At 64.2% G+C, this 16,840-nt stretch overlaps 2 protein-coding genes across 2 annotated transcripts in view; one reads left to right on the forward strand and one right to left on the reverse strand.

Annotated features, from left to right (window-relative positions):
- Positions 1–2,822: 2,822 nt before the first annotated feature.
- SYT11 (synaptotagmin 11) lies at positions 2,823–13,733 on the reverse strand. Its single transcript, XM_068168869.1, has 4 exons — positions 13,562–13,733; positions 8,768–9,591; positions 7,491–7,614; positions 2,823–6,293 (listed from the first exon to the last, which is right to left on the reverse strand). Exons 1-4 carry the CDS (start codon positions 13,593–13,595, stop codon positions 5,983–5,985), a joined length of 1,293 nt encoding a protein of 430 aa, XP_068024970.1. The 5' UTR covers positions 13,596–13,733; the 3' UTR covers positions 2,823–5,982.
- A 607-nt stretch (positions 13,734–14,340) lies between these two features.
- The window catches only part of GON4L (gon-4 like), a 29,183-nt gene continuing 26,683 nt past the window's right edge, over positions 14,341–16,840 (forward strand). The window contains exons 1-4 of the mRNA XM_068168860.1: positions 14,341–14,746; positions 15,370–15,575; positions 16,325–16,399; positions 16,724–16,774. Coding sequence (XP_068024961.1) covers positions 14,440–14,746; positions 15,370–15,575; positions 16,325–16,399; positions 16,724–16,774 — 639 coding nt within the window. The 5' untranslated portion in view covers positions 14,341–14,439. The remainder of the gene's footprint in view (positions 14,747–15,369; positions 15,576–16,324; positions 16,400–16,723; positions 16,775–16,840) is intronic.

Below are 16,840 nucleotides of genomic sequence, written 5' to 3' on the forward strand. Positions count from 1 at the left end.
CTGCCAGGAGAAGCAGCTGGAGGTGGTGAAAGGCTGAGGACAAGGGAGGTAAAGGGGCAGCTCAGGTGTTGAATGAGCCACCCTGGCTTGAGGCCTTGTGCTCTGACCCCAGGTGCAAGCCCCCTGGGCCACATCATGCCCAGGGCTTTGGTGCTCAGCACCTTCTCTGGCTGCCACTGCTGGAACTTCATCACCAGAGCTGGAGTCAGGGCAAGTTCCTTCAACTTCTTGAGTGCTTCATCCACTTGGGAGCAACCTCCCAGGGGAAGCAGAGGGTTCCCCTGCCCTGGGCAGTCCCAAGGCTCAGCCTGGCAGGGTGCTGGGCTCAGCACCATCACCCAGATGATCCTTGAGGTCCCTTCCCAGCTGGCAGATTCTGTGATGCCTTCCTTGCTGTCACTACAGCAGCTGAGGTCACTGCAGGAGCAGGGATGGGAATGGCCCTGCTGCACTGGGAGGGTTTTCCTCTCTCTCCCCCTGGGCTCAGGGTCAGCTGTGCTGGGTTTGTGCTGCAGAAGGCAGGGGAGGTCCTGCAAGGCCTCGGTGGGGATGGTGCCCTTCCCTCTGGCACAGAGCTGCAAAGTGTTCTGTGCACTGCAGCTGGTGCCTGGAAGCTGAGCCCTGAAGTTGACTTGGAGCACTGAGGCACCTGCACAGCTCTGGAGCTTGGTGCTTTGCTCCGTGGGAAGCCAGCACGGAGGGCGAGGCGCAGCACCGCAGCCTCTGCTGCGCTCTGTTGCTGGGGAGATGCTGCTGGCACCTGCCCAGGGCCTGGCTCTGGGCCTGGCAATGCTCTGCAGTGCTGCACAAAAACAGCTCAGAGAAGCCAGAGCACAGTGCTTGAGGAAAGGCTTCCCAGGGCGAGGTGCACAGAAGCATTCCTGGGACACTCAGCCTGGGGCTGGGAATTCAGGAATGGCTCTGGGGGAGAGATGTGAGAGGCAGATTGCTGCTGCTCTTTCTGCCCATCCAGCTGCCCTTGGCCCTGCCCCAGGGGCAGTGAGCAGGGGCTGTGCCCTCCCTCTTGACACTCAGCCCTCAGATATCTATCAGCATTGATGAAATCCCCTCTCAGTCCCCAGACAAACCCCCCCAGGGCTGACAGGGCACCGCTCCACTCCCCTCAGCATCCTTGCAGCCCTCCCTCGGGCTCTCTCCAGCAGATCCCTGTCCCTCCTGCCCTGGGGAGCCCAGAGCTGGATGCAGTGCCCCAGGCAGAGTTACTGAGTCAAAGAGATCATGGAAGATGAATCCTGATGGATGGAGGCAGAGTCGCTGGGAGCCCAGGGCTGGATGCAGGATTCCAGGTGAGGTCCCAGCAGGGCAGAGCAGAGTGGGAGGAGAACCTCCCTGGCTCTGCTGGGCACAGTGCTCTGCATGCCCCCAGGATGCCCCTGCTGCCTGCAGGGGGGCTGGGACTGGCTGAGCTTTGGTCAGCTCTGGAGACCCCTTCCAGCCCAGAGCATTCTCTCTGGAACCAACAGCTGGCAGGTTTCCTTTACAGGCAAACTGCTGCAAGCCTTCAGCCCCAGCAGTGCCTGCAGGGGAGCCCGGGCCGGGCAGGGCGGAGCCCGGGTGGGGCAGGGAGGAGTCTGAGTGGGGCAGGGCAGAGGGGAACTTGGGCAGGGCAGAGGCAGGGAGGAGCTTGGGTGGGGTGGGGCAGGGAGGAGCCTGGGCGGGGCGGGGGGGAGCCTGGGCAGGGTGGAGCCCGAGTGGGGCAGGGCAGGGAGGAGCCTGGGCAGGGTGGGGCAGAGGGGAGCTCGGGCAGGGCAGAGGCAGGGAGGAGCTTGGGTGGGGTGGGGCAGGGAGGAGCCTGGGCAGGGCGGGGGGGAGCCTGGGCAGGGTGGGGCAGAGGGGAGCTCGGGCAGGGAGGAGCTTGGGGCAGGGCAGAGGGGAACTCGGGCAGGGCAGAGGCAGGGAGGAGCTTGGGTGGGGTGGGGCAGGGAGGAGCCCAGGCAGGACAGGGTGGAGCTCAGACAGGGCAGGGCAGGGAGGAGCCTGGGCAGGGCAGAGAGGAGCCTGGGCAGGGCAGGGCAGGGAGGAGCCTGGGCAGGGCAGGGCAGGGTGGAGCTCAGACAGGGCAGGGCAGGGAGGAGCCTGGGGCTGGGCAGGGCAGGGCAGGGAGGAGCCTGGGCAGGGTGGGGCAGAGGGGAGCTCAGGCAGGGCAGGGAGGAGCTTCGGGCAGGGCAGGGAGGAGCCTGGGGCAGGGCAGGGCAGGGTGGAGCTCAGACAGGGCAGGGCAGGGTGGAGCCTGGGCAGGGCAGGGAGGAGCCTGGGCTGGGCAGGGCAGGGTGGAGCCTGGGCAGGGCAGGGCAGGGTGGAGCTCAGACAGGGCAGGGCAGGGCAAAGAGGAGCCTGGGCTGGGCAGGGCAGGGAGGAGCCTGGGCTGGGCAGGGCAGGGAGGAGCCTGGGCTGGGCAGGGCAGGGTGGAGCTCAGACAGGGCAGGGCAGGGCAAAGAGGAGCCTGGGCTGGGCAGGGCAGGGAGGAGCCTGGGCTGGGCAGGGCAGGGAGGAGCCTGGGCTGGGCAGGGCAGGGTGGAGCTCAGACAGGGCAGGGCAGGGCAGGGCAAAGAGGAGCCTGGGCAGGGCAGGGCAAAGAGGAGCCTGGGCAGGGCAGGGCAGGGCAGGGTGGAGCTCAGACAGGGCAGGGCAGAGAGGCGCCTGGGCAGGGCAGGGCAGGGTGGAGCTCAGACAGGACAGGGCAGGGTGGAGCCTGGGCAGGGCAGGGTGGAGCTCGGGCAGGACAGGGCAGGGTGGAGCCTGGGCAGGGCAGGGTGGAGCTCGGGCAGGGCAGGGCAGGGAGGAGCCTGGGGCAGGGCAGGGCAGAGGCAGCACTGGAGTGGTTGGAGTCGGTTTATTGGCACGCTCGCTGTGCATGAGGAGATTGAACACACAAGGTAGCATTAACACCATGGGGGTTAGCTGAGGGCAGGATGCAGTCCCCCAGAGCTCAGCTTCGCTCTGGGCCTGCCTCTTTCTTTTTTTTTTTTTGCCTTTTTTTCCTTTTTTCCCTTTTGTTTTTTTTTTTTTGTGTTTTTTTTTCCCTTTTTTGTTGTTTTTTTGTTGGTTTTTTCTTTTTCCTCTTTATTTCTGCTGCATGTTGCACACAAAGTTGTAACTGGTCCAAGGTAAGGTTACAATAGAAGACACAAGGTAGAGAAACGGAACCAGGCCTGGGAGGTCTGAAGGCTTCTGTCCCTGTCCTGCTGTCCCTGTCCCTGTCCTGCTGTCCCTGTCCTGCTGTCCCTGTCCTGCCTCCTGTCCTGCTGTCCCTGTCCTGCTGTCCCTGTCCCTGTCCTCCTGTCCCTGTCCTGCTGTCCCTGTCCTGCTGTCCCTGTCCCTGTCCTGCTGTCCCTGTCCCTGTCCTGCTGTCCCTGTCCTGCTGTCCCTTCCCTGCCTGCTGTCCCTTCCCTGCCTGCTGTCCCTTCCCTGCCTGCTGCAGCTTTGCACACAGAGCTCTGCAGCTCCCCCCAGGGCTCCACGGAGCTCCTCCTGCTGTCTGCCCAACAGCCTCAAGTCCTCTTTACCCTGAGCTTGTTGACATGAACCTCAGCTTTCCTCTGCAGCCACAGGCAGCTTCAGGAGCTCTGCCCCAGGCTCAAGCTGCTTTCCACACCCAAGGAGAGAGGCAAAAAGAGAAAGGGAACCTTTGCAGCTCCTGCCTGGGTGCTTGGGAGGGTTCTGGGAGCTAAGGGAAACCTTGGGTGAGGGCTGCTGACCTTCAGCAACACAGCTGCTTAGTGCAGAGCCCAGAACCACCTAGGGCTGAAGTGGAGCTGCACCATGCCCCAAGGGCTGGGAGGACATCAGCCAGGAAGCAGCTGAGACAGAAACCTGCTCCAGCCTCAGGGGGGGATCCTCCTCTCGGGATGGAGAACAGAGCAGGAGGGCAGTCAGGGCCTGGGTCTGCCAAGCAAGACAGAGCCAGGCAGCTCCAGCTGCACTGTGACAAAGACACTGCCTGGGAGGGAGTTTCAGTCAGTGAGTGCCAGGGGGAGGGCACTGAGCATTCAGAAGGTCTGGGGGAGAGCTGCCAGAGCACTGCCAGCGAACACAGCGCTGACTGTTCACACCAGGAGCCCTCCCTGCAGCTGCTGCCTGGAGAGGACCCCACTGAGACTTGCTCCCTTGTTCTACTGCCATTAGCATGGAGGTGGGAAGAGCTCTTTGTCTGTTCCCCAACAGGGCTGATAAATTCAGCAGGTGAAGTCTTGCACCAGGGAAAGGATCTTAACCATTTCCTGACCTCCCCCAGCACAGCTCTGGCTGCCTGCAAGCAGCTCAGTGAGGCACTGTGGTCCTCTCCACACCTCTGCAAGCTCCTTCCTGCTCCATCCTTCCCTGGCAGGCTGCAGCATCTCTGCTGCTTACAAGCAAGTCTCTGCTGTTGGTTGTTCTCCTTCTACCCTTCCCAGCCTGAATGTGGTGAGAAGCCAAAGGGAGCTGCTTGCCAGGATGCTGCTGCTTGCCAGGAAGCTGCCTGAGGGGCTCCTGTGCTGTGCCACAAGATCTCTGGTGCAGCTCCTTCCAGACTTGGCTTTGTGGCACTGGGCTCTGTGACCTCCTGCTCAGAACTCCCCAGGGTTAGTAGTGCTAGAGGTCACCTCGTGGAGCACCCCCTGAGGTGGCAGAGGGGATGCTGAGCTGCTCCTGGCTCAGAGGTCATTCTCAACCTGAGAGCCAACTCTGACTTCAGAGCCTGGCACATTCCCCAGTGCCAGGCCCTGCCCTGGACCTGCTCCTTGGCTGATGGAAGCTGACTCAGGTAGGAGTGAAGGGAAGCTTTCCAATCTCTTTCCCCAAGACTTGTTTCCTGTCTCAGAGCTGTGATCCCCTCAGGGCCAGGTCAGCCAAGCAGAATTTCACCTGCAGTGTTAAAGGCCTCGGTCAGAGTTTCCCTGCTGAGCCAGGCCAGGCCAGTTGGGGCTTTTGTTCATGGGCCCTTGATGCACAGATAAAGGCAACTGAAAGGGCCCAGGGTGGAGTCTCCCCCAGCTCTGGCAGCCTGTGCTAACTTCCACCTGACCAAAGGAACCTGAGATCCCTGTCTTGGCCTGGCAACTCCAGATGCAAATCCTTGAGGTCCTGACCTCAAGAGCTCCCCAAGCCCACTGCAGCTGCAAAGGTTTCAGTACCTGACAAGAGAATCCTCTGCAGCCCCTTGGGGGGCTGAGGGCTGGGTTGGGCTTTTCTCCTTCCTTCCTTCCCTGTGCCAGTGCAGGATCCTACAACCACCTTCCCGCGGGAGCGCAGCCGGAGCTCCCCAGCCAGCGCAGGGCAGAGCCCCGCAGGGCAGAGCCCCCCAGGGCAGAGCCCCCCAGGGCCCGGAGCTCGACCAAAAGCAACAAGGAGGAGGCGGAGGTTCCACCGGCAGAGGTCAGGAGAAGCGGAGTGGGGGCGGGGGGGGGTGGGAGGCGCCCTGCTGCCCGGGGCCAGGCTGCGGTGCGCGGCGGCAGCGAACAGCTCGGCACGAACACAACTTCCATGGGGACAGAGAGCTGCGGGGGCGCTGCGGCGGGGGGCTGCGGCGGGGGGCGGCAGTTACACTAAGGTCAGTCTGTGGTAGCATGCAAGAGAGTGGTTACACCAACCAGCGGCACACGGGGGGCTGGGGGCTCTTTGCTTTTTTGCCTGTGAGGGTTTTTTTTTTGTGGTTTTTTTTGTGTGGTTTTTTTTGTGTTTTTTTTTTGTGGCTTTTTATTTGGGGTTTTTTTTTATTATTTTTTAAACTCATTTAATGCTCTTTTAGGAATTTTTGTTTGTTTTTTTGTTTGTTTTTAGTGCCCTGCAAAACAAAAACAAAAACAAATCATCATCATCATCATCAACTCACGTCACTAGAGAGAACCAATCGGCTGCTGCTTCGTTACCCGAGGTTTAGTTTCTACAGCTAGAAGAGGAAGGTTTGGCTCTGCCCTGCCAGCCGCTGCTGCTGCCGCACTCGCCCCTCCCCTCCCCTCCCCTCCCCTCCCCTCCCCCCCGCTAGTACTCGCTCAGGCTGTGCCACTTGGCCACCGCCTTCCTGGGGTTGTCACAGACCTCCCTCCAGTGCTCCACGCCCCCGGCGGTGACGCTGTGCGCCCCCAGGATCAGCCTCCCGACCACCTCGTTCTTGGTGGTGCGGTCGAAGTCGATCACCAGGAACTCGATGCTGATGTCCGGCAGGAGGTCGGCAGGGATGTCGTAAATGAAGGACTCGTTGAAGACAGGGTTCAAAGTGCACTTCTTCACGTGAGTCTTCTTCTTGGCGATGCGCTTCCTCCCGTAGTAGACATTCACCTTCACGTAGGGATCTGCCGGGGCGGGGGAGAGGCAGCGGCCAATAACGCAGCCCGGGGGCGCTGCGGCTGGCGGCGGCCGGGGGTCGGCTCCCCGGGGTCGGCTCCCCGAGAGGCAGCGGCCCGGGGCGGGGGTCGGCTCCCTGGGGTCGGCTCCCCGAGAGGCAGCGGCCCGGGGCGGGGGTCGGGTCCCCGGGGTCGGCTCCCCGAGAGGCAGCTCCCCGAGCGGCCGGGGGTCTGCTCCCCGAGCGGGCGGCCCGGGGGAGGGTCGGTTCCCCGAGCAGCGGCCCGGGGGGGGGGGGTCGGGTCCCCGGAGTCGGTTCCCCGAGCAGCGGCCCGGGGGAGGTCGGCTCCCCAGGGTCGGCTCCCCGAGCAGCAGCCCGGGGGGGGTTCGGCTCCCCGGGGTCGGGTCCCTGGGTCGGGTCCGGGCTCTGCTGCCGCCCCCAGGGCAGGGAACCTGCTGCCACATTCCCGCCTGGCAAAGCAAGCAGCTGATGCCAGCAGGGCAAGCTCTGGGTGAGCTTCAGCCTTGCCTGGGGGGAAGCAAGTCCTGTGTGAACCTCAGTGACCAGAACCCAGAAGTGGGGAGGCTGGGAGGGACCTCAGAGCTCATCCACTCCAACCACTCATCTGGGGCTCACAGTCCCACCACTGCCACTGGCCCACACCCCTCAGCTGTCAAACCCCTCCAGGGATGGGGACTCCACCACCCCCCTGGGCAGCCTGGGCCAGGGCCTGAGAACCCCTGCCAGGAGGAAGTTTTTCCTCATGTCCAAGCTGAGCTTTCCCTGGCACAGCTTGAGGCCTGCTCCTCCTGCCCTGTCACTTGTTGCATGTGAGAAGAGACCAAACCCCCCCTGGGCTGATGAATGTGCTGCTCCCTACGCTGAGTCTCTCCCTCCCCTTCTAGGGGCAGGGTTCAAAGCAGACACAGCAAACAGCTGTGGACAAAGTGCTGCTAGAGAGCCTGCAGAGCCTGGCCAGGAGGAGGGTGAAGCTCTCCTGGCCTGCTCAACACAGCAGGAGAGGCCAGAAAGCTGTGGCTGCAGTCTGGCAGCAGGGAGCCTTGGCCTGGGGAGTGCTGCAGCACTCAGAGCTCTCCATCACCCTTGGGAGGAGTTTGAGGAGAACCCTGCCAACAAAGGAGACCTTTCAGGGCTGAGAGGGAACTTGGGAGGGTTCTACAGCTTCAGAGGTGGAGAAAATAGCTGCTACCTGAGAGGCCAGTGATGTCCATCTTGGGCAGGTGCCTGGCTTTCAGCACCACCACAGTCATCCTCTGCGCCACGGGCTGGTAGGACAAGGAGACCTGCAGCTCCCCTCTGCTGATGCACTTCTGTGGGAAAGAACCAGGGAGAACTCATTAGGAAGGTTTGGTGGAGCTCACTGGAACTGCTGAATGCCTGAAACTTGGACAGTTAGGTCATTTCCAGTGCCTGTGGGAGAAGGAGGGAGGGTCAGGAGGAAAATCTCCCTGCCCTGGTGCCCCAAGGCCTGCTGAGCACACAGCATCCTGGCAGCCTGGCTCTTGAGTGCTGTGCTCCCCTGGGGGTGGTCCTGGTGGGCACCCTCTGAGACAACAGCAGCTGTGGCTGCCTCTTGAGAGCCAATACTAGAAGCACCTGGGGGGGGTTAGGAGCTTAAGTGCCACTGATGCTTGGTAGAGCTTCAAAGGCCAAGCACCTGCAGATCTTCAGGTGTGCTTGGACAGGTTCATCACTGCCTTAGTCTGCAAAGGGACTGGCTGGAGAGAGATCAACCATCACAGACTGGGTTGGAAGGGGCCTTAAGGCTCAGCAAGCCTCCCCCCACCCTCTGTGGGAGGTGAAGTGTCCTGGTGCCACAGCAGCTTCCACCTGGAGCTGGGGACTTGGCCTTTTCCCTTGCCCCATCATCAGTTCCAACATCCATCACTCCTGTGCCTAGATTGTGACCCTGCCTCATCCAGCTGCCACAACCACACAGCAGAGACCTGCCCAAGGGGTACCTGTGGGCAGATGGCTTTCATGGCTCAGGGCTGGAGCACCTCTCCTGTGGGGACAGGCTGAGAGAGCTGGGGCTGTTCAGTCTGGAGAGGAGAAGGCTCCAGGAAGACCTTCTGGTGGCCTTCCAGGATCTGAAGGAGGATACAGGAAAGCTGGGGAGGGACTTCTGAGGCTGTCAGGGAGTGACAGGACTGGGGGGATGGAGCAGAACTAGAAATGGGCAGACTCAGATTGGCTGTGAGGAAGAAGCTCTTCCCCCTGAGGGTGGTGAGAGCCTGGCACAGGCTGCCCAGGGAGGTGGTGGGAGCCTCCTGCCTGGAGGTGTTGGCAGCCAGGCTGGAGGTGGCTGTGAGCAGCCTGCTGTGGTGTGAGGTGTCCCTGGCTGTGGCAGGGGGCTGGGGCTGGCTGAGCCTTGGGGTCCCTTCCAGCCCTGTGGTTCTCTGACCCTGTGAGACCCCGGGGGCAGGCAGGTCAAACGCTCTGCGCGGAGCGGGAGGGACTTACCTGTATGTTCCTCTTGAGGATCTCCCTGGTCAGCTGGACCTTGCCAGTGCTGGGGTCCACCCCCGCCAGGGGCACCATGACCTCGCCGATGACGTCGTCCCGGGAGAAGCGGTCGAAGCTGAGCACCAGGAAGTGCAGCACCAGGTCCTGCAGCTGGCTGTAGGGGATGCCGTAGAAGGTGAAGGTCTCGTCGAAGAGCGGCTCCAGCGTCTTGCGCAGCACGCGAGTCTTCACCCGGTGCCGCTTGTCGGGCAGGATTGTCATCTTGATGTAAGGGTCAGAGCTCTGGCTGTGCTCATCCATCACTGGCAGCCCGTGGGCCTCCTGGATGGTGACCACCAGAGCTTTCTTAGGGAAGTTGTAGTCCACCGAGAAAGTCAACTCCCCCAGCAGGACCTCGTCCCCCGGGGAAGAGGGGGAGGAGGTTTTGCTTCCTCCCGGGGTGAGGCTTTGATCTGGGCTGAGTTCATCTCCATAATCCACTTTGATGGGGAGCTGGTCGATGTGGGGGGCTGTGCTTGGCCCATCTGGAGCCTTCTCAGAGCCTACCAAGCCAGATTCTGCAGCATCCACCAGGAGGTTGCCCCTCCCGGGCTCCTTGGCGGCGCCGTCCTTGTCCCTCCGGATGCGGTGAATCTTCTTCCTGTTGCTCAGGGTCTCGGGGTAGATGCTGATCCCTTTCAGCATGTGAATGAATTTGTAGGGGGGGGTTTTGTGCTTCTTCTCTGCCTGCTGGTGACAGCATGTCCACACAAAGACTGTGACTGAGACGGAGACCACGAGGACGGTAGCGCCGATGAGGCCTGCCACAACCGGAGAGACGTCTGCGGAGGGGACAAAGGAGGTCAGGAGCCAGCCTGGGGGCCAAGCACCTCGAGGGAGGCCTAGAGGCTACTGCTGTGCTGTGACCTGTGATCCTATCTTGGTGTCAGAGCTGCCCCAGGAGCTCCTTCAGTTTCTGTTTCCCCCCCCTGACACTCACAGGATCTCCCAGAAGGAGCCAGGGTGGAATTGACCTGTGAGGTCCTCAAGCCCAACCTACCACCAGCACCATCCAACCACCTGGACCATGGCACCGAGTGCCCCTCCAGGCTTGCTTTAAACACTCCCAGGGATGGTGACTTCCCCACCTCCCCAGGCAGCCAATCTCTCTCTCTCTGTGAAGAATTTCTTCCTCACCTCCAGCCCAAACCTCCCCTGGTGCAGCCTGAGACTGTGTCCTCTTGTTCTGTCAGTGCCAGGGAGAAGAGCCCAACCCCCACCTGGCCACAACCTCCCTGCAGGGAGTTGCAGAGAGCAATGAGGTCTCCCCTGAGCCTCCTCCAGGCTAAACACCCCCAGCTCCCTCAGCCTCTCCTCACAGGGCTGTGCCCAGACCCTTCTCTGGACACCTTCCAGCAGCTCAACCTCCTTCCTGACCTGAGGAGTCCAGAGCTGGACACAGGACTCCAGGTGAGGCCTCAGCAGTGCTGAGCACAGGGCAGGATGAGCTCCCTGCTCCTGCTGGCCACACTCTTCCTGATGCAGGCCAGGATGCCCTTGGCCTTCTTGGCCCCCTGGGCACACTGCTGGCTCCTGTTCAGCTGCTGTCAACCACTCCCCCCAGGTCCCTCTCTGCCTGGCTGCTCTCAGCCCCCCCACCCAAGCCTGCTCCTGGCCTGTGGCTCACAGGCTCAGGGCTTCATTGCCCTCCTCTTGCCCAGGCCAGCTCCCACTCCAGCAGCATCTGCACAGCACTGTGGGCTCCTGATCTGCAGGAAGCACTCCTGGGCTTTAATGTCCTCTCCTGAAGCATGACACAGCCCTGCTTGGCAAGCAGAGAGCAGCAAAGGAGCTGCCCTTGGCCTTCAGAAGCTATTTGTTTCCTTCAGCAGGCACTTTGGCCTGAACTGTTTGCTTTGTCCCAGCCCCTTGTGGCTGACCCAGGGCCAGGGGCAGACACAGAGCTGGATGTGGCTACCCAGGGTCCAAAAGCAAGGGACAGAAAACCCTCTGCCTGGCTGGAGGAGTCAGCTGTGCTCCTCAGTCCTGCCCAGGCCTGCGTTCCCTGGGAGCAGCCCTGCCACTTCCCTGCTACTGCCAACCACTGACCACAGGAATCCAACCCAGGCACAGAATGGCAGCAGCAGTGCTGAGCCCCCAGGACCTTCCAGTGGCAGCCTCAGGCAGCTCCAGTCAGGGCCCACCGAGATCACAGGGGCTGGAAGGGACCTATGGAGGTCCTCCAGTCCAAGCCCCTGCCAGAGCAGGAGCACAGAGCCCAGCACAGGGCACACAGAACACAGCCAGAGGGGGCTGGGAAGGCTCCAGGGAAAGAGACTCCACAACCTCTCTGGCAGCCTGCTCCAGGGCTCTGGCAGCCTCCCAGGGCAGAAGTTCTTCCTCCTGCTGAGGTGGAACCTCCTGGGCTGCAGTCTCCATCCACTGCCCCTTGGCCTGTCCCAGGGCACAGTGAGCAGAGCCTGTCCCTGTCCCTTCCAGCCCTCAGCTATCTACAGACCTTTCCCAGCTCCCCTCTCAGCCTTCTCCTCTGCAGACTAACCACCCCCAGGGCTCTCAGCCTCTCCTCCCCAGGCACTGCTCCAGCCCCTTCAGCATCCTTGGACTCCCTCCAGAAGATCACTCTTGAACTGGGGATGATTAAAATGGTTAAGATGATTAAGACCTTGGAGCATTCCCTGGTTCTGAGGCCCACCTTGGCTCAGGGGATGCCTGTCCCTGCACTAGGAGGAGGAGCAACCATTCCCTGCTCCCAGGAGACTCCTGTCATCGTTCCCTGCACACATGAGACCTCCCTCCAGGATTCCTTGCAGCTGGAATCCACACAGCTGCCCAACAGCAGTGCCAGGGAAGCCTCTGCAGCTCCTGCAGCAGTTGGCTCTCTACACTGTCCACTGCCAGTGGCACTGGGGCCCTTCCTCCTCCCTCAGGGGGAGCAGGGCTGAGCTCTCCCATTCCAGCTTTGTGGAGGAGATCTCTGCTGGGATGTGCTGCCAGGATTGAAGTGGAGCAAGCCCAGCTCCGGGGAGCAAAGGGCCATGGGTGAGAAATCATGGAAAACCTCCTTTTTAAGTGGATGTTTGCTAATTGTACCTCAGTGGCTAACGGTGGCCACCAGCTAAAGGGTGCTCAGAGAGTCACAGACTGGGTTGGGTTGGAAGGGAACTTAAATGTCATCCAGCTCCAACCCCCTGCCACGGGCAGGGACCCCTCCCACCAGCCCAGGCTGCTCAGGGCCTCACCCAGCCTGGCCTTGAGCCCCCCCAGGCAGGAGGCAGCCACAGCCTCCCTGGGCAGCCTGTGCCAGGCTCTCCCCAGCCTCACTGCCAAGATTTTCTTCCTCATCTCCAGTCTCAGTCTCCCCTCCACCTACCCCTGCTAGCACATGGCTGATGGATTCCACGGAGGGCAAAAGCTAAAGGGATGCCTTGCCCCTTGGAGGAATTGTTTGGTGGAGAGAATTATTCCTGAGCACTTCAGAATGGAAGGGAAAGGTCGGAGCCCTGCCGGAGCCCTGCTGGAGCCCTGCCGGAGCCCTGCCGGGGCCCTGCCGGAGCCCTGCCGGAGCCCTGCCGGGGCCCTGCCGGAGCCCTGCCGGAGCCCTGCCGGAGCCCTGCGGGAGCCCCGGGCCGATGGCAGGAGGGGAAGGTCAGTTAATCGCTGGAGGACAAGAGGCAGGAAGCTCCAGCCGGAGAAACCCGAGGGCCAGAGCCCTGCTCGGTGCCACGGGCCAGGCTCTGCACCCGCTGGACCCCGCACCCGCTGGACCCCGCACCGCGCCAGAGGCATCCTGAGCACCGGCCACAGCAGCTCTGCACAATCACTGCGCCGGCAGCCCGGGGGCCGCGGCCGTGCCCGGCTGGACTGGAGCTGCGCAGCCGGCCGGGGGCCGCCTCGCCCCGGATGGTTCAGCAGGGTCTGCGCTTTCCCCACCGCCGCTCCCGCCCGCCCCGGGACCCAGCCGGCGGGACCCTCGCCCCGGGCCCCCAGGCCGTCCGCGGCCGCCCACCCCCCTCGGCGGCACCGCGCCCCTGCCGCCGCCCTCCGCCCCCCTCTCCCGGCTGTCGGGAGGCCTCCTCAGGCCCCGCCTGGTCGGGTCGCCGGTGCCGGTGCCGCAGCCGCCCTGGCCCCCGGGGAGGCGCGAACAAAGGCCGGGGCGCGGCGCGGCCCGGCACAGACATCACGTCATGCGGCGGGGGCCGCCCGGGGCTGCCGCGCACCTGCTCCCGCCCGGGCCGCGGAGCCGCTGCGGGGACGAGCGCTGGCACCGCCCCAGCGGCCCGCGGGAGGGGGCGGCCGCCGCCGGGGCAGCCAAACCCGCTCGGGCGGCGGGGGCGGGGGGGCACACCGGCGGGGGGGGATGGATACCGGCGGGGGGCAGATGCTGCTGGGGGGGGTGTGGATGGATGGTGGGGGGCGGGGGGGCTGGATGGATGCCGGCGGCGGGGGGGGCGGGGGGGGCTGGATGCCGGCGGGGGGGAGATGCTGGGGGGGGGCGGGGGGGGGGGATGGATGGATGCCGGCGCGGGGGGGGGGGGGATACCGGCGGGGGGGGTTGCTGGGGGGATGGATGGTGGGGGATGGATGGTAGGGGGTTCGGAGGGCTGGATGGATGCCGGGGCTGGGGGTGGATGGATGCCGGCGGGGGGGGGGGATGGATGGTGGGGGATGGATGGTAGGGGGTTCGGAGGGGTGGATGGATGCCGGCGGCGCGGCCCGTGGCGGCGCGCGGGGCCTCGCTCGGCTGCCCGGGGGCGGAGGCGGGAGCGGGGCGCGCGGCCCGCGCGCACTCACCGAAGCCGGGGCGGACGCTGGTGATCTCCGCCATGGCCCACAGCTGAGGCCGCGGCGGCCGGGATGCGGAGCCCGGTGCGGAGACGCCGCGGGTGCGGTGCCGGCCCCCGCCCGGAGGATGCTCTCAGCCCGGGATGCAGGAGCTGCCGACTGGTCCCGCTGCGGCGCAGGCCCCGCCCGGCCCGGCCCCGCCCGGTGCCCGGCCCGCCCCTCCCGCGGCAGCCGGCGCCCGGCCCCGCCCCGGAGCCGCCCGGCGGTGACTCGGCAAGTGTCGGGGCTCCGGCCGCGCCTCCCGGGCGAGCGGCGGAGCGGCGGGGCGTGTGCGTGGGCTTCGCGGGGCCAGGGACCTCCCTCCTGCCGCGCGGGGACGGCGCCGGGGCCGCGCCGGCGAGTGGCGGGGCGCGCGGGCGGCAGCACCGGGCGGCAGCACCGGGCAGCAGTACCGGGCAGTGGCACCGGGCGGCAGCAGCGGGCAGAGCCTGCCGCGCCCTCGGGCAGAGCCTCCGAGGCGGCTGGGGGGGCGGGGGGGGGTGGGGGGGGCTGGGGCCAGGCAGCAGCGGGCGTGGCGCGCGGAGGCGGCGCCCAGCCAAGATGGCGGCGGCCGCGCTCGCCCCCCCCGCGGCGTCACGGCGGGGCTCGCGGCCCGCGCGCCGCCAACATGGCGCCCGCCCGCCCCGCGCCCGACCGGCGTGGCGGCAGCGCGCGTGCGCCGCGGGCGGGCCCCGGGACGCTTCCGCTTCCGGCCGGCGCGAGCGGAGCGGGACGGGACGGGACGGGACGGGACGGGAGGGGACGCGGCGGCGGGGCCCGGCCGGCGCTGCCCCACGGCCGGCGCTGCCCCGGCCAGCCGCGTTCCTGTCTCGCAGGTGCGCGCCGCCATGGCGCTCTCGCTGAAGATGCTGCCCTGTAAGAAACGCAGAGCGGCGGCGGCGGGGCCGCAGAGCCCCCGGGAGCGCGGCGAGGACGGGGAGCAGTCCGGCGCTGCCGGCTCCTCTTCGCCGGGCGCCGCTGATGGCGGCGGCTGCTCCGCCAAGGCCGTGCCGAGGGGGGCCGCGGAAGCGTCGCTGAAAGGCGGGAAGCGGCCCCCGGGCAGGGCGGCCCCGGGCTCCGGCCAGGAGGCCACGGCGGACGTCTGCGCTGCCGCCCAGCTCCCCGAGGGCCTGGGGAGCCCCGAGGCGGCGGAAGGTAAATCCCTGCGCCGCCCGTCGGGGTGGGCGCTGCGGGGGCGCCGCGCTTCGTCCTCTCGGCGGCCGCCGTCTGTTGAGCTCTGCTCCTCCCCGGGCTGGCCGAGGGAGAGCTCCGTCCGTAGCAGCCTGCCCTGGGCGCCTGGGCCCGGCGGCGCTCCGTGCCCCCCGTCCCGCGGGGCAGCCGGCTCGCTGCGCCCGAGGCTCTCCTCCCTCGCGCGGGGACCAATGCGGGGCTGGAGCCGCCCGGCCCTGCCGCTGCTGAGGCAGTTCTGAAGTGTTCCTGTCCTTTGGGCTGGCTTGGTTGAACCCAGATCCCGGCCTGCTTCTGTCAGCTGGCGCGGTCCCGGTCTCAGTGGGATCCCAGACTGGGTTGGGCTGGAGGGGACCTTCAGCATCATCCAGCTCCACTTCCCCCCAGCCCAGGCTGCTCAGGGCCTCATCCAGCCTGGCCTGGAGCAGCCTCCCTGGGCAACCTGTGCCAGGGTCTCTCCACTCTCACTGTCAACAATTTCTTCCTCATCTCCAGCCTTCATCTCCCTTCTTCCAGCTCAAAGCCCTTGCTCCCCCTCCTGTCACTGCCAGCCCTTGTAACAATTAGACACCACTGTTATTACTTCTCAGAGGAGCAAGATGAGGAAGACATGGAGAGGAGGAAGAGGAGGAGGAAGGCCACCAAACGGAAGAGGGAAGGGAAGAGCCAGGAGGAGGAGGAGGAGGAGGGAGCTCTGTCCTGTGACATCCGGCTGGACGACACCCTGGATCGCACCCTGGAGGATGGAGCCAAGCAGCACAACCTGACCGTGGTCAACGTGAGGAACATCCTGCATGTGAGTGTGGTGGGGCCAGGGCAGGCAGTGCAGCGCTGCTGGCAGCACCTGGGCTCGTGGGTGAGGCACCCAGGGGCTGATCTCTGCTGTGAGGGAGGAAGCTGCTGGGATCTGGGCAGGACCCCGGGGCCTGGCTGTCTTGGTGTGCACTGATCCCTGCCCTCCACTCGTTTACAGTGGTGAATGGCTCTGGCTTACTGCAAGGGCAGCTGCAGGAGTGGCTGAACTAAAGTGCATGCTTCTGGTTCCAGCTGAGAAGGTGCAGGCTGGGAACTCGCTGTTCCTGGCTTTGAGGGAACCACTCCAAAGTCCTGATCAAGTCCAGGTGGAATCCTGGTGGTGCTGACAGGAAGGCTTTGCTCTTACTTAATGAGCCCAGCTAAGCTTTCAGTTGTCCACACAGCTTCCAGGCAGAAAGCAGTCACAAGCAGAACCTTGGTGCTGTCACAGCTGTGTGCAGTGAAGCTCTCTACCTCTGCCCCTGTGCTGGCTGTAGGTTGGAGTTTATTCCCTGAGCAGGAGACCAGGGCACACTGCTGACCCATGGGGAGCTTGCTGCCCATCAGGGGGAGGGAAGCTGCTGGGGGCTTCTTTCTCAACTGCCTTCCCTCTGCTGGGGATCTCTTCCCTGGAGCATTCACAAGAGGACACAGTTCTCCCTTGTAGCCCTGGTTGGTTTTAACCCTGAATCTGATTCTTTGCAGCAGGCAGAGGAGAAAACTTTTCCCTTTTTGTGTGTGTCCCTGTAGGAAGTGATCACAAACGAGCACGTGGTGGCCATGATGAAGGCAGCCATCAGTGAGACAGAAGATATCCCTTTGTTTGTAAGTAAAAACCTTTCCCACTTGCCCCAAGTGCACACAGCATCCCTGCCAGTCTGCCTCCCTGGCTCATGGTGGGGAGCAGAGGTAGAGCTGCAGTTTAGGTCTCATTACCACTGGCTGCAGAGAGAAGTTTCTGTGTCTGAGAGTAAATTACTGACCACAGTTCTGGGGGGGAGGGGGAGGTTGGGTTTGGTGTCACTGGGGCTAAAGGGGAATGAATGTTAAACAAGAGAGGAGTCTGGCAGGAAGGAGCTGCAGGGGGAGGAGCTTGCCCTGAAGGGAAGTGGCTGAACAAGTTGCTGAAGTTTTGTCTTAACCTCTCAGGAGCCCAAAATGACTCGGTCCAAACTGAAGGAAGTTGTGGAGAAAGGAGTGGTGAGTACCCAGGGTCATGGAATGGGCCAGGCCAGAAGGGGCCTCCAGAGCTCATCCACTCTGACC

Source organism: Melanerpes formicivorus, unplaced genomic scaffold, assembly GCF_026170545.1.
Source record: "Melanerpes formicivorus ecotype bairdi unplaced genomic scaffold, bMelFor1.0.p_v2 SCAF_158, whole genome shotgun sequence".
NCBI classification, from domain to species: Eukaryota; Metazoa; Chordata; class Aves; order Piciformes; family Picidae; genus Melanerpes; species Melanerpes formicivorus.

Excerpts from the sequence above, each read along its gene's own strand:
- SYT11 (XM_068168869.1), bottom strand. The coding sequence starts at position 13,595 with ATGGCGGAGATCACCAGCGTCCGCCCCGGCTTCG. Across the intron at positions 7,615-8,767 it reads TCCTCAAGAGGAACATACAG|AAGTGCATCAGCAGAGGGGA; the intron begins GTAAGTCCCTCC and ends TCTTTCCCACAG. Across the intron at positions 6,294-7,490 it reads CATCACTGGCCTCTCAGGTA|ATCCCTACGTGAAGGTGAAT; the intron begins GCAGCTATTTTC and ends CCGCCCCGGCAG.